We start from the raw sequence: 12,631 nt of genomic DNA, 5'->3' as shown, positions 1-12,631 counted from the left end.
CCTGCGGCCCCTCGCCAGCACCGGGCCCTGCGGCCCCTCGCCGGTACCGGCCCCGGCGCGTCACCGGGCAGCGTCCGCAGCGACAGCCGCGCGCCCGGTTGCTAAGGGCGGGGCAACTGCCCGGGGTAGCCATGGCGGCCGGGGCGCCCAGCCCACATCACAGCTGACAGGGCGGCCCCCTTGCCCACACTCACGATGGCGGCCCGCCGTCTCGCCCAATGGCGGCGAGCTCGTCTGCCTTCCCGCCCACCGATTGGCTGCCAGTGTGCAAGATGGCGGCGCGGGAACTTCCCGCCACGGCGGAACGCCGGTCCAAAATAGCCGGAACAGGCCTTCACCGCCCGCAGCCAAGATGGCGGCGTACGAGAAGCGGCGGGCGGCCGCCGCCCCGGCCCCAGCCCCGGCTCCGGGGACTGGCAGCGGGCTGGCGGAGCCGGCTCGCGCTGCGGCCGACGGGCTGGGGAGCGAGGCGGAGTTCCTGCTGCAGGCTGGCGTCACCGCCATGGTGCGGGAGGCGCTGCTGAAGGTGCTGGAGGCGCGGCCCGAGGAGCCCGTCTCCTTCCTGGCTGACTACTTCGAGCGGCTGGTGCTGGGCAGCCCCGGGGCGGCGGGCGAGGCCGCTGCGGAGCTCCCGGGGGTTCCGCAGCGCCTGGCCCGGGCGCTGTGGTACGTGCGCCTGGCTCACCACTCCCACAGGTGCGGGCGGGCGGCGGCGGGGGGCGGGCGGCGGACTACAGCTCCCGGCATGACCCGCGGCCGCTTTTACCCCCCCGCGCCGGCGCCCGGGGCACGCTGGGAGCTGTAGTTCGGGGCGGGCGGGGGTGAGGCTGCATGTCTGTGCGTGTGCCGTGTCGCGACAGGACGGCCTTCGACAGCAACGCCGGCGCGGCTTACGAGGTGCTGGGCGCCGGCGGTCGGCGGCGGAAGGCGGGAGTAGACGGGCGGCTGTACAGCGAGCTGCTGCGGCGCATCTGCCTTCACGGGGGAGCACCGGCGGAGGCGGCGTCAGCATTGCTGGGGCGGGTGCGATGTCGCGACCACGAGGCCGTGCCTTTCGACATCTTCCGCTACGGCGTCCTCACCTGCTTCGTGCTGCTGGAGTTCGCAGCCAAGGCAGACGCGCTCTTCGGCGTCCTGGACGGTGGCTCCGGTGCCGCCGACGGCAGGGTCTGCCAGGCCGTGCTGCGGGCGCTGGAGGAGGCTCTGGGCACCGGCCACTTCTCTCTGCCCAGCCACTACCTGGAGGCAGGCTCCAAGCTGGGGCCGGATGGCCTAGCCCTGGCCATGGACCGGGCGCTGCAGGAGAGGAAGCTCAGCACCTCCATGAGCCGGGAGGAGTTCCTGAAGAAAGCCACTGCCTTGTTCGTTGCAAAAGTGAAGCCCGTTGAATAACACTTGGGTGGGAGCAATACTGACTGCGTCTACTTCGACCTCCGCGAGCGCTCTGCGCAGAGCCGTATACGCAAAGGAGGCTCCAGACCCCGGCGCTGAGCTGGACGGCGAGCACCAGGGGCTGGTCAGGCGCTGTCTGGAGAGCCCGGGTCTGCCCGATGAGAGATTCCCGATTTCCACACTCCCTTCTGTGTTTGGTGCGACAGGTGCCCAGCCATCCTGAGTGCTGGACACGTCCCTATTGGCTGTGCCTCTCCCAGCTGTGGCTCCTCCAACCCAGCTGTCATTAGCAAATATTTTTTTAGGTGTTAACTGGAGACTTACAAGGAGGCCTGTAAACAGTAGGGCAGTGTTAGTCATTAAAAATGAGCCAGAATGAAGGAAATGTGGGGCTGGACTACGAGATATCCTGCAGTTTCATCCTAGCCCTGGCCATGTTGTGTCATGCAGCTTCAGCAGGGAACTTTGTTTCTGCTTTTGAATTTGTTTCACACCTACCTGTGAAGTGGGGGGGCGATGCTTATCTAACTACTGTGAGGATTCACAAGGAAATATGGGGCTGATCTGGAGTGTGATAAAGCATTATTTTATTAAACAAAATGTTTTAAACGCACAGCAGATGAGAAACAGCTGGCTGGGAAGCAAGTATCACTGGGAAGGGCTGCGAGCCAGAGCGGGGGTCTGTCTCTGCCGGCAGCTGAGCTGTGAGGTGATGAGCTGTCCCTGCTGCCTCCTTGCTCAGTGTTTACCCAACCACCTCTGGCTCAGACTCTGGGGATCAAAGCTCATACCTGAGTGATGACTTCTCAAGTGAAGCTGCAGAGTGCTATGGATTTGATAATAGTTTGGGACGTGGAGCACCAGGTCAAGACAAGACAAACCCCATTCCCTGAGGTCATAGTTTGCTTTTGAGCAGAAATGCGTGTTGAACCATGTGTTATTTATTTGAACTTGTTTGTGTTGATTATTTATACTGTGCAATTATTGGTTAACTGTAAGACATTAAAGCTTTTTATTATTTTTTTGGTGGCTTATTTATTTACTGCCTGCCGGCACTTAGTGCCAGGATGAACCACAGCAGTGCTCAGCCTCTTGAGGCAGTCTCTGTCTTCAGGGGTTGATGTTGGCAGCCTGTAGCAGCCTGCCCAGCTGAAGGTACAGGAGTGCACTGTAGTTATTACTGGCGGGGGGGGAAGAAGCTCTGGGATTTTTGTTTTGTTGAGCGGATGTTTTGTCCCTGCAGGCAGGAGGGGCGCTACCTGGACCTGGTCTGGGTGAGGCTGTGGGTGGTGACTCCTGAATGAGGTGCAGGTGACGGGATGTGACACAAGGGGAGGTGGGAACTAGTGACGCTGGAGAGATCTCTGCTGGGACTGTGCCAGAAGCAGCCTCTGCTGGAATAACAGATGCTGCCTTGTAAGGTATTACATAGGGGTGGTAATTGCGCTAAGTGCTTCCTCCTGGCTGAGGTGTATAATCACCTGGTGAACCATAAACCACTTTACTCATGCTGAATGCTGGTGTGAAGCAGCATGGCTGCGTTGAGAGCACCGGGGCCGTCATCCGGGTGCGATTTAGCATCAGTCAGCATGCCGAGGGTGCCAGGGTGGGCTGGGGAGCCTGGGGCAGTGAGGCCCATGGGGCTGCTCAGGCCTGAGGGGGAAGTTGCCCACCTCCAAGGGGACCGTTGCAGGTGTGCTGGGTGTGCGAGGCAGGAAAGCTGCTGTGCTGGTGTGGGAGGCTGGAGGCTGTTAAACCACCAGTAAGGCTGCACCTCAAATCCTGGGTTCAGTTTTGGGCCCCTTGGGACAAGAAGGGCCTTGAGGGGCTGGAGCGTGTCCAAAGAAGGGCAGCGGGGCTGGGGCAGGGTCTGGAGCACAAGTGTGCTGGGGGGCGGCTGAGGGGGCTGGGAGGGTTTAGCCTGGAGAAGGGGGGGCTGAGGGGAGCCCTTCTCGCTCTCTGCAGCTGCCTGAGAGGGGCTGGAGTGAGGGGGGGGCTGGTCTCTGCTCCCAAGTCACCAGGGACAGGACGAGAGGGAACGGCCTCAAGCTGCGTCAGGGGAGGTTTAGGTTGGATGTGAGGGAAAATGTCTTTAGTGCAAGAGCGGTCAGGCCTTGGCACAGGCTGCCCAGAGAGGTGGGGGAGTCACCGTCCCTGGGACGGGGTTCAAACACCGTGCAGCCGTGGTTTAGGAGGCCGGGGGGTGGTTGGGTTGGCGCTTGGACTCGGCGATCCCAGAGACCTTTTCTACCCTTATCGACTCCACGGAACGTGGCACCTAAGGCGGCCCCGGCCGCGCCGCAGAGGCTGCCGGGAAAGCCCCACGCCAGCGGCGCGCTGTGATAGGCGGACATCGCCCGGAGGGAGGAGCCTGCTCCCTTCCCCGCCCCCCGCACCGACAGAGCACTCTGATAGGCGGGCAGCGCCCGTGTAGGAGGAGCCTGCGCCGGCCCCGCCCCGCGCGGGCGGACTACAGCTCCCGCCGTGCCCCGCGCGGCTGCGCTCGGAGCCGTCGCGGAGGAGCAGGAGCCGGTCCCGCCGCCCTCCGCCCCGCCGCGGCCGTTGCGCCTACGGCAGTCCCCGGCTTCACTCGCGGCCTACTCCTGCTCCTCGGCATGGCGCGGCCCCTCGTGCCCAGCTCGCAGAAAGCGCTGCTGCTGGAGCTCAAAGGGCTGCAGGAGGAGCCCGTGGAAGGGTTCCGGGTCAACCTGGTGGACGAGGGGGATCTCTACAACTGGGAGGTGGCTATCTTCGGCCCCCCCAACACCTACTATGAGGGCGGGTACTTCAAGGTGAGGGGCCGGGGGGAGCGCGTGGCATCGGGAGGACCGAGGTCTCGGGGAGGTGAAGCTCTGGTGGCGGGGGGGGGCTTGGTATGTGGGTGGGGGGCCCTGGGGGCCGGAGGTGCGTGGTGGGAGATAGAGCTCAAGAGGTGCGAAGGTGGAGTAGGTGGTATTGGGGGACGCACTGGGGGGAGGATACCTTGGGAAGGGACTTCGGAAGGGGGAGAGATTGCAGGAGAGCGGGGGAGCCCTGGGAGGGGACTGTGGGTTGAAAGGGAGGGGGTCTTCGGGCTCATCTAGAGGTGGGTACTGGGGGGGCTGACAGGGGTGCTCCTGGGCTTGAGGGGATGATGAAGGCCATGGAGACCTGTGTCTGTAGCTGGACACCTTGGGGTCCCTGGGGCTTCAGGAACTGGGGTGTTCTGGGGTGAAGAATGGAGCCTGTGTGCAAGTGGCTGCTGCCAAACTAGGCAAGGATTCCTTTTGTTGGAAGGAAGATTTGGCACCCCCAGGGGCTCTGCCTGCGAGGGCTTTTCCTCCTTCTTGCCCCTTCCATCCCCTCGTCCGTGGTTGCTCGAGAGCGAGCTCTGGGTTGCTGGCGTTCACTCTCCTGGAGGGGATCCAGGGCATCACCACCAAACCAGAGGGAAGAGACAAAGGACTATCCTGTGCAGGCACAGACTTCTCAGGCCAAGTGAGCAGCAGCTCGAGCTGGGTGGGGAATGGGTGTTGTGGTTTTGTTTGGGGTTTGAGCAGGGAAGAAGGCATGCGCGGCCTGACTGCGCAGTCCCTATCGGGAGGATGTCTCTTCCCAGGTGTTGTGCAACCTCTGTTTTCTTCCTCTTTCTCATCCTCCCTCCTCCACTACGAGCCCTTCTGTCTTCATCCTGTTGTTGGCAGGGTGGGGATGCACCGGGGGTGAGTCAGCCTGAGGGTCAGCTGTGCCCAAGAAGCTTGGTAGTTTGTTTTTCCTGTGGAGTGGTGGCAGGGAAGTCTGATGCTTCAGAGTCAGGTTTTATATCTTCACTGAAATGGAGTATTTTTCCATAGCCTCTTTTGGCACTAGGCCTTCTGAACTCTCACTCTTTCAGCAGCTCATGCTCCTGTTTTGTGCCCGAGAGCTTCCAGACTAGCACTGCTGGGCAGCAGTAGATGAGACATTCTATGAAGGGGACGAGTCCTCTTCCAGCTTGTGGTAACGTTGGCCTGTTTGTGTACAGCAAAGCTGGGTTGCTTTCCAAGCCCCCTTTGGGATTGCTTTGCCTGCGGCTGGTTTTGTTCTGATCCCCTCTGACACAACAAAGGGGATTATTCTGTGAAGTTCAGCTGTTTGGCTGGAGCCCAGCCCAGGGCTGCGCGTTGCTGTGTGCATGTGTGCTTCCCTGGGATGCCTGAAGCTCCACGCGCGCACAAAATGTGTCCAGCCCCAGCTGCCGACTCGCTTTTCCTTCTTTCCACCCTTGTCCTGTGCTGCAGAGCACGGAGCGGTCAGACAAAGGGCCAGCCTGGGAACAAGGCGGTAACGTGCATAGGGACAGACCTGCCGCGGTCAGGGGCTCCTTGGGCTCATGATAACATCAACTTGTGCTGGGGCCAGATCCTGGGAGGGGGTCGGAGAGCAGAGGGGTTGGAACCCAGGATGGAGTCGGAGTTGGTCAGGGCAGCAGGGAGGAGGACAGAGGTCTGTCTCCTTCTACACTGATCTTTTAACGGCGGTGAGCTGACAACTGGGTTTGACAGCATCACCTATTGTCAAGGCTGTAATTCCAGAAGCATCTGAAGCCTTGTTTGCAATTTCCCTCCTGAATGGGGCTCGTTCCGTGAGTGAAGAGTGATCCCAGGTCACTGTCCCCTGCTACTGGGCAGAGCTGGGTTTATTTGCACTGTTGCTTCATGGATCCAACATCTAAATTCTTTTGTACATGAACTGAGGGAGCGAGAAATGTTCAGGGAGGAGTTGTGTGTCTTAAATCTTCACCTTTTTTTTTTGTTTGTTTCTGGCCATTGGCTTTTATGGGAGCAGCAGCTGAATCTCGATCTGGAAGTTTGCTTCCATAGGCTGGAAATATCTGAAAGTTGAAACAGTCACCGCAGGTTGTGCAGCGACACGGGGAGAAGCTGCCCCATCCTCGTGGGACGCTTGGCGCCCGTGGGCTGGGACAGCAGCTCTTTGGGGAGGATGAGGATGTTGCTGTACACCTCAGACTTTGCCTTCTCACTCGGAGGCCGGCAGTGGGCCTTTTTGGCCTGCCTTAATACCTCGCTTTTTGTGGCCATTGCTCGCAGGAGAAGCGAGTGGCCGGCAGGTTGTCTCTGCTGGTGCTGGAGTCGCGGACTGCAGTGTGATCTTCATGTGCTTTTATTTTTAGCACCTGAGCTACACACTGCAGCCAGTTTTGACTTGGTCTCTTTTTTCAGTGGTGGCGGGATATTTTTAGAGATTCAGTGTGTTAGTCGGAGCACCGAGCACCTGATGCTTCCTCCCCTGTGAGTTCTGAAGGGTAAACAGCCTTTTCTCTGGTGGCACAGCCATCGCATGTCCCTGACGGCAGGACTGGGGATGACCCCAGCCTCACAGTCTGGCTCCAAGTGCCACTCGGTTTGCCTGGTGCCGGCTGCCTCCCTCTGTGTCGGAGAGCACCGGGTCACCATGGGTGGGCGCCGCTGGAGAAGAGGTTACAGGGCAGGATGGTGGTGAAGGAGCTGCTGCACCTTGCAGACCCATCCAGTTGCCCTCACCTGTGTGGTGGCAGGGCAGCCCCGCTGCTGGTGTCCTGCCTGCAGAGCTGGCAGGCGCAGAGGCGCTGTCTCTGCAGGAGCACAGCTGGGCTTGGCAGAGGTTCCTTTTTCCTGGTGGTGTTGGGAGATCTGTGGTTTTGTTTCCTTCCTTGTCACAGCCTGATGCTCACTACTCCTTATTGTTTCCTTGCAGGCTCGTCTCCGGTTTCCCATCGACTACCCCTATTCTCCTCCTGCCTTTAGGTTCTTAACCAAAATGTGGCACCCCAATATCTATGAGGTAGGTCGCCTGGACAGCATGGGGAGTCTTGGACAGGCGGGGGTGGCACATGTCATCTATTGCAACAGTACTGGGTGAAAATGCCAGCCCTTGTCTGGCGTTGGAGCACGATATTGGAAATTCAGTGCCTTTGGCGTTTGGTGCCTGGCACTGCAAACGCAGCTAATGAGCTTATGACAGTCAGTCTCCTGTCCTGGAGCTGGTTCCAGGTCAGCCAGGCTTTCCAGGCTTGAAGGCTCCCACGCTTGGCTAGCAGGGACATCATGCTTATGCCAAGAGTGGACAGAGTGAGCGATGTGCGTGGCCCCGGGGCTGCGTGCTTGTGGCAGACTGCTGCCTTGGGGCATGTGGGGCTGGGCTGTGTCGGGTGGGCACCATGAGGGCTGTGCTGTCACACGACATATTCAGGCATCGGACAGCTGATGGTTAGGCAGCCTTGTCTGTACTGTGGGCAATCGTGGGGTGCTTACTCAAGGCCTGAGGCTGTGGGCAGCATCCACCACTTCTACTGTCCCTTCATAGGGACCAAAAGAGCAGCCTGGGATTGCTTATCTGGGTTAAGCCAAAGCGAAGAGCGAGCAGGCTACTGGAACAGGACTGAGCTGCTGCTGGAGGGTGCTCAGGGCAGCAGCTCCTAAAGGATCCCGTTTCACTTGTGCTTTCAGACCGGCGATGTCTGCATCTCCATCCTCCATCCGCCAGTGGACGACCCGCAGAGCGGGGAGCTGCCGTCCGAGCGGTGGAACCCCACCCAGAACGTGCGGTAAGGCCTGCACAGGGAGGGAGCGGCAGGCAGGAGGCTCGTCCGAGGGCAGGCATGGGACAGTGGGGAGATGCGGACTGCCTTCTGTTCCCAAAGCCTGCAGGAGGTGCCTAGAGGTTGTCAAAAGGCACTTGGGCTGTGTGCTTTGCTGAAAAACAGCTAGAGCTTGCATGGGAATGTGCGTGAGCCTGACAGCCTGTGCACTGCTGTCTCCTGCCTGGCCTGCTCGGCTTTGCTGAGATACGCCTGCACTGGTGTGCCAGCACCAGCCCCTCCTCCTGACCCATGGGATGCAGCGGCGCTGTGACGCTGAGGCTGCCGGCATTGCTGGGACGCGGGCAGATGCTGACCTGCCTCTGCTCTTACCTACTCGTGTTTTTTGATTGTCAGGACCATTCTCCTGAGTGTGATCTCGCTGCTGAATGAACCCAACACATTTTCTCCAGCCAACGTGGATGCCTCTGTGATGTACCGCAAGTGGAAGGAGAGCAAAGGGAAGGACCGGGAGTACACGGACATCATCAGGTGCGTGCCGAGCTGAGCCCAGGCCCAGCAGCACCGTGGCACTGTTGAGAACGCTTGCTACGCTGTGCTCTTGTAGGACACAGAGGATCTTGAGGGCATATCCTGCCTTGTTGAGCCCCATCTGCGGGGTGGTAGGAGGGAAGGATTCTGGCTCTGAGTGTGGCTTTTGGGAGAAGCTCAGCTGGGTTACATACCCAGCTTTGCTCTCAGCCTCAATCCTGGCCCTTTTCAGCTCCAGAGCTGAGGAGGATCTGGGTTCGTGGGAGGCATGGTGCCAGCACGGCCTTGCTGTCAAGGCTGTCTCGTGGGACTGGCACGTGAAGCTCCTGAGCAGCAGCCTGGCCAGCCCTGGTGTGGCAAGGGGTGCCTTTGGAGCAGGGGGCACGTCACAGTGCAGCCACGTTTGCGGTGCTCTCCCTCCCCTTTCACGGCTCTTGTGTGGGCGAGGAACCTGTGAGAGGGGAAAGGCTGTGTTACCAGGCATCCCTGCGGGGTGAGCCGCACGGGGCAACACGGGTGTGCTGTGCAAAGCTCCGTCCTCAGCCCCCCTTCTCACCCTCCAGGAAGCAAGTCCTGGGCACAAAAGTGGACGCTGAGCGGGATGGCGTGAAGGTCCCTACCACACTGGCAGAGTACTGTGTGAAGACCAAGACTCCAGCCCCAGATGAGGGCTCAGACCTCTTCTATGATGACTATTATGAGGATGATGAGATGGAGGAGGAAGCAGACAGCTGTTATGGTGATGAGGATGACTCTGGCAATGAGGAATCTTGATGGCCTTCCGGATTGCAAAACTTACTATAAACTACTGAATTTTACCTCAACTAGGACAAACTGGTTTGAATTTAGGATCTGTCAGCCCTGAAATTAACTCTCTACCTCGCAGGGAGACTGTTCTGCTGTTGCAAAGGAAATCCCACCATGCTCTTTGTAGAAAAAGCAAAAAAAAAAAAATCAAACCCCAAAACAAACCCTATTTTATAAACTTCCTGGGTGGGGGACGGGTGGGGATGGGGAAGTTGTGTTGGGACATTCATGAATCTACAGAAACCCGCGAGCTGGTGGCTCTAGCTGGATGAGTGACAGCAAAACCTGGTGTTGGCTGCTGGTTGTTTGGGCATGTTCAGCTCCTCTTCAGCCCAGTGTGGGAGGAACAGTTTGGGGAAGCTGCGGAGCGGGTGAGTGGTCACTTTGCGTGGAAGCGTGCGAGTGTTGCATGGCTTTCTACAGCCTGAGGTGTCTGAGCAGGAAGGGCTGCAGGGTGAGTGCTGCCACCCACTGCCCCTGGCGGGGCTGTCCCTGGTGGGACCCTCCTGCTTCCCCTTCCCGTGATGCTGGAGCCCCATTCACAGCGAGCAGGTTGGGAAGGGCTGGGAGGTCGGGCAGGACGTGCCTGGCAGCTGCCTGGCACTGCAGGGTGTGGGGATGGGCTGTTTGTAGTTTTTAACTAGCTGGGAGGGACGGGGTAGTTCTGAGTCTTTCTGCTTCTGTTTTTTTGGAAACTATTTAATAAAGTACTTCAAGGGAATGGCTGTGGTGTGTGGGTTAGGCTCTGCAACCAGGCTATGGGGATTTCCATGTCAGCCATGACCTGGCTCCTGCCCTGCAGCCCTGGCATGGAGGGGTGGGTGGGCTAGTGGCTCTCCCAGGGCTGCACATGGGGGATGCAGGGTGGCCTTTTGGTTAGGACTTGCAGCAACTGTCCTTACTCCCTCCTCAACCTCACAGAGCAGGTAGGAGTGTCTGGGCAGGGTTGCTTTTAGCCTGGAGAGCACCTTTGCCCTTCCTGGGGAGGGGAGGGTGCAGCATTTGCTGCTTCTGCCCTGGAGCCATGGCCAATGCTCAGCCTCTGCCTGGGCAGAAAGGTGGGCTCCTCAAAGCCCTCCAGCACTGCACTGGGAAGGTGTTTTTCCCTCTTGCTCCTCCCTGCAGCACAGGCACCTCTGCAGACAGCAGACCTGCCCAGGCAGTGCCGGGCTGTGCAGAGCTGTGGCTGACGGGTGCCTGGGGCCCACATGGCTGCTCTGGTCCGGGTGCAGCTGGGTGTGCCCCGAGCCCGCAGGCCAGGACATGCGAGCTCTGTGGCGAGTTCCCAGCTGCCCTGCTCCAGCCACGCATCACTGGTGCCTTGTCCAGCTGGGCTGGGGATGTTGGCTCTGCTGCCAGTTCCTTGGGGATATGGCAGGGATGTGACCCTGGTGGGGCTCCTGCCCCTGCTCCCACCACCCCCCCCCCGGGCAAAGCTCATCACAGGGGTAATGAGCAAAACTTCCTCCCTCCTCTGAATTTGTGCAAATGGGATCAGAGTTTGAGTGACACAGACCGCACGTGGCAAATGCATGTGCTTTGTTGCCTTAGGAAATGAGGCTAAAAGGTGAATAGGATTATTGTCACTTTACTCAGGCCTGGCAAACAGCTTCCAAGGTCACCTGGCCAGCATGGAGCAGCAGTGGCCCTGGCTGCTGGTTCAAAGCCGGGCCCCCACCTCCTATTCCTGGGGGGCTGCTCCCTGCAGCTTCCTGCACCCTGACTGGTCCCCAGCCATGGATATGTCCACCGAATCACTGTGCCCATGTACACCCTGCCTTTGCTGGCTCCTTGCAGCCAACTGCCTCCCCACTGCACTTGGGATGCTGCTGCAGGGGATAGGGTGGTGGTCCCAGCGGCACTGCCAGCAGGTCCTGGGGCATCTGGGAGTGCCCCAGCCTTGGCTCTGCAAAATCAGGCAGCTCGGAGAGGGGCAGCTTCCTTGCCCCTCTCTGTCCCAGGAGGTCCCAGTAGGAAGGTACTGGGTCCCTGTGCAGTCCCTCTCCCCCAGCCTGGACAGCTGAGAGACATGACATGCTGCAGGAGCAGGACTGGCTGCTTGGGCAGAGGATACGGCAGGCTGCCTTGCTCTGCCCTGTTTCTGCCCCATTTCTGCACTGTGGGAGCTCTGTTTGCCGAATCCCTCCAGCGCAGGGGGGAGCGGGCAGTGCGGTGGCCAGTGGAAGGGTGGGGGCAGCTGGGCAGGACGTGCTGGGGGCAAAAGCAGCAGCTGGGGTAAGAAACGCTGCAGGATTCAGGAGCTTACAAGAGCCGGCGGATCCCCACAGAGAGCACAGCGGGGACTGGCGCCGCTGGCCCCATTGTTTTGGCTCTTCCTGCCCCCCCCCGCCCGGTACCCCCGGTCCCCCCGGCTGCGAGCCCTCCACCTCGCTCCCAGGGCTGGGTTAGTCGAGAGGCTGGGGAGAGCTGGGGCTGGAGGAGCCGCTGCCCTGCAGAGGCCCCTTTGCCCTGGCTGCCTCGGGGCCGAAGCCCGCAGCCGTGCCTGGTTATCTCCTGTCCCTCGGGGTTATCAGGCGGCTCCAGCTGGGCTGGTGCCGCGGACTCGAGGACCAGCATCCCCCGGCCTCACGGAAAGCACTGCCTCGGCTGAGATCCCGGCGCTCTGCCCGTGCCTTGGGGTACCCGGACCAGGGGCACTGGGGCCCCTGCCAAGGGCTGTTGTGGGACAGGGCCCGGGCGTGCGGGGCTGCCGGTTTGTCTTGGCACCGGCCCCGCCGTTGTTTGCAGGAGCCATTGTCTCTGCTCCGCTCCCCGTGCCGCGGAAGCGCCGCCGGGTTCCCTTCCCACGCGTCCCGCTGCGGGAGGCAGCCCCCCGCGCAGGCGGCCCCGGCTCACCCCGCGTCCCGGCGCCTCCGGCACAGCCGTGGCGGTGGCGAGGTGGCTCCTGGCCCTACGTGGGGAGTCCCCCCCTCCCGTGCCCCGATCCACGGTGCGCTCCGAAAGGCCGCGTGGCCAGGAGAAGGCAGAGGGGGTGTGTAGCCCCCCGGCGGGTCCCGGCCGCGGCGCCCCGCGGTGCTCCCCCTACGCCACGGGTTCTCCGCGGCTTGGCAGGGGCGGGCACTCTTGCAGGTGTACTTTTAACCTCCCCCTTACCCGCAGCGGCCCCCACGTTCCCGGCCCGCAACTCAGCTTGCTCCTCGCCGCGCGTGGCTCTGCGCCCCTCACCGCCCCGACCTGCAGCCCCTGCCCCCGGTACGCGCGGCCTCCCCGCGCAGCGCGGCGCTGGGCGGCGGCAGCGGAGCAGCAGAGACCGGGTCCTCCCTCCCGCTGCCGCTTCGGCGCCAAACACGGCCGGTGCGCCGCCCGCCGCTCCTGTTCCCT

At 61.0% G+C, this 12,631-nt stretch overlaps 2 protein-coding genes across 2 annotated transcripts; both read left to right on the top strand.

Annotated features, from left to right (window-relative positions):
• Nucleotides 1–309: 309 nt before the first annotated feature.
• On the top strand, nucleotides 310–2,414 carry TPGS1 (tubulin polyglutamylase complex subunit 1). Its single transcript, XM_075077346.1, has 2 exons — nucleotides 310–696; nucleotides 861–2,414. The coding sequence occupies exons 1-2, from the start codon at nucleotides 353–355 to the stop codon at nucleotides 1,390–1,392; spliced, it is 876 nt and encodes a 291-aa protein (XP_074933447.1). The 5' UTR covers nucleotides 310–352; the 3' UTR covers nucleotides 1,393–2,414.
• Nucleotides 2,415–3,861: 1,447 nt separating this feature from the next.
• Nucleotides 3,862–10,010, top strand: CDC34 (cell division cycle 34, ubiquitin conjugating enzyme). Its single transcript, XM_075077355.1, has 5 exons — nucleotides 3,862–4,184; nucleotides 7,108–7,194; nucleotides 7,860–7,957; nucleotides 8,348–8,482; nucleotides 9,046–10,010. Exons 1-5 carry the CDS (start codon nucleotides 4,008–4,010, stop codon nucleotides 9,254–9,256), a joined length of 708 nt encoding a protein of 235 aa, XP_074933456.1. The 5' UTR covers nucleotides 3,862–4,007; the 3' UTR covers nucleotides 9,257–10,010.
• Nucleotides 10,011–12,631: the final 2,621 nt, after the last annotated feature.

The sequence above is a fragment of the Phalacrocorax aristotelis genome, chromosome W (assembly GCF_949628215.1).
Source record: "Phalacrocorax aristotelis chromosome W, bGulAri2.1, whole genome shotgun sequence".
NCBI lineage: Eukaryota > Metazoa > Chordata > Aves > Suliformes > Phalacrocoracidae > Phalacrocorax > Phalacrocorax aristotelis.
Note: the sequence above shows the minus strand (reverse complement) of the source record. Positions and strands in the feature narration are given on the sequence as shown.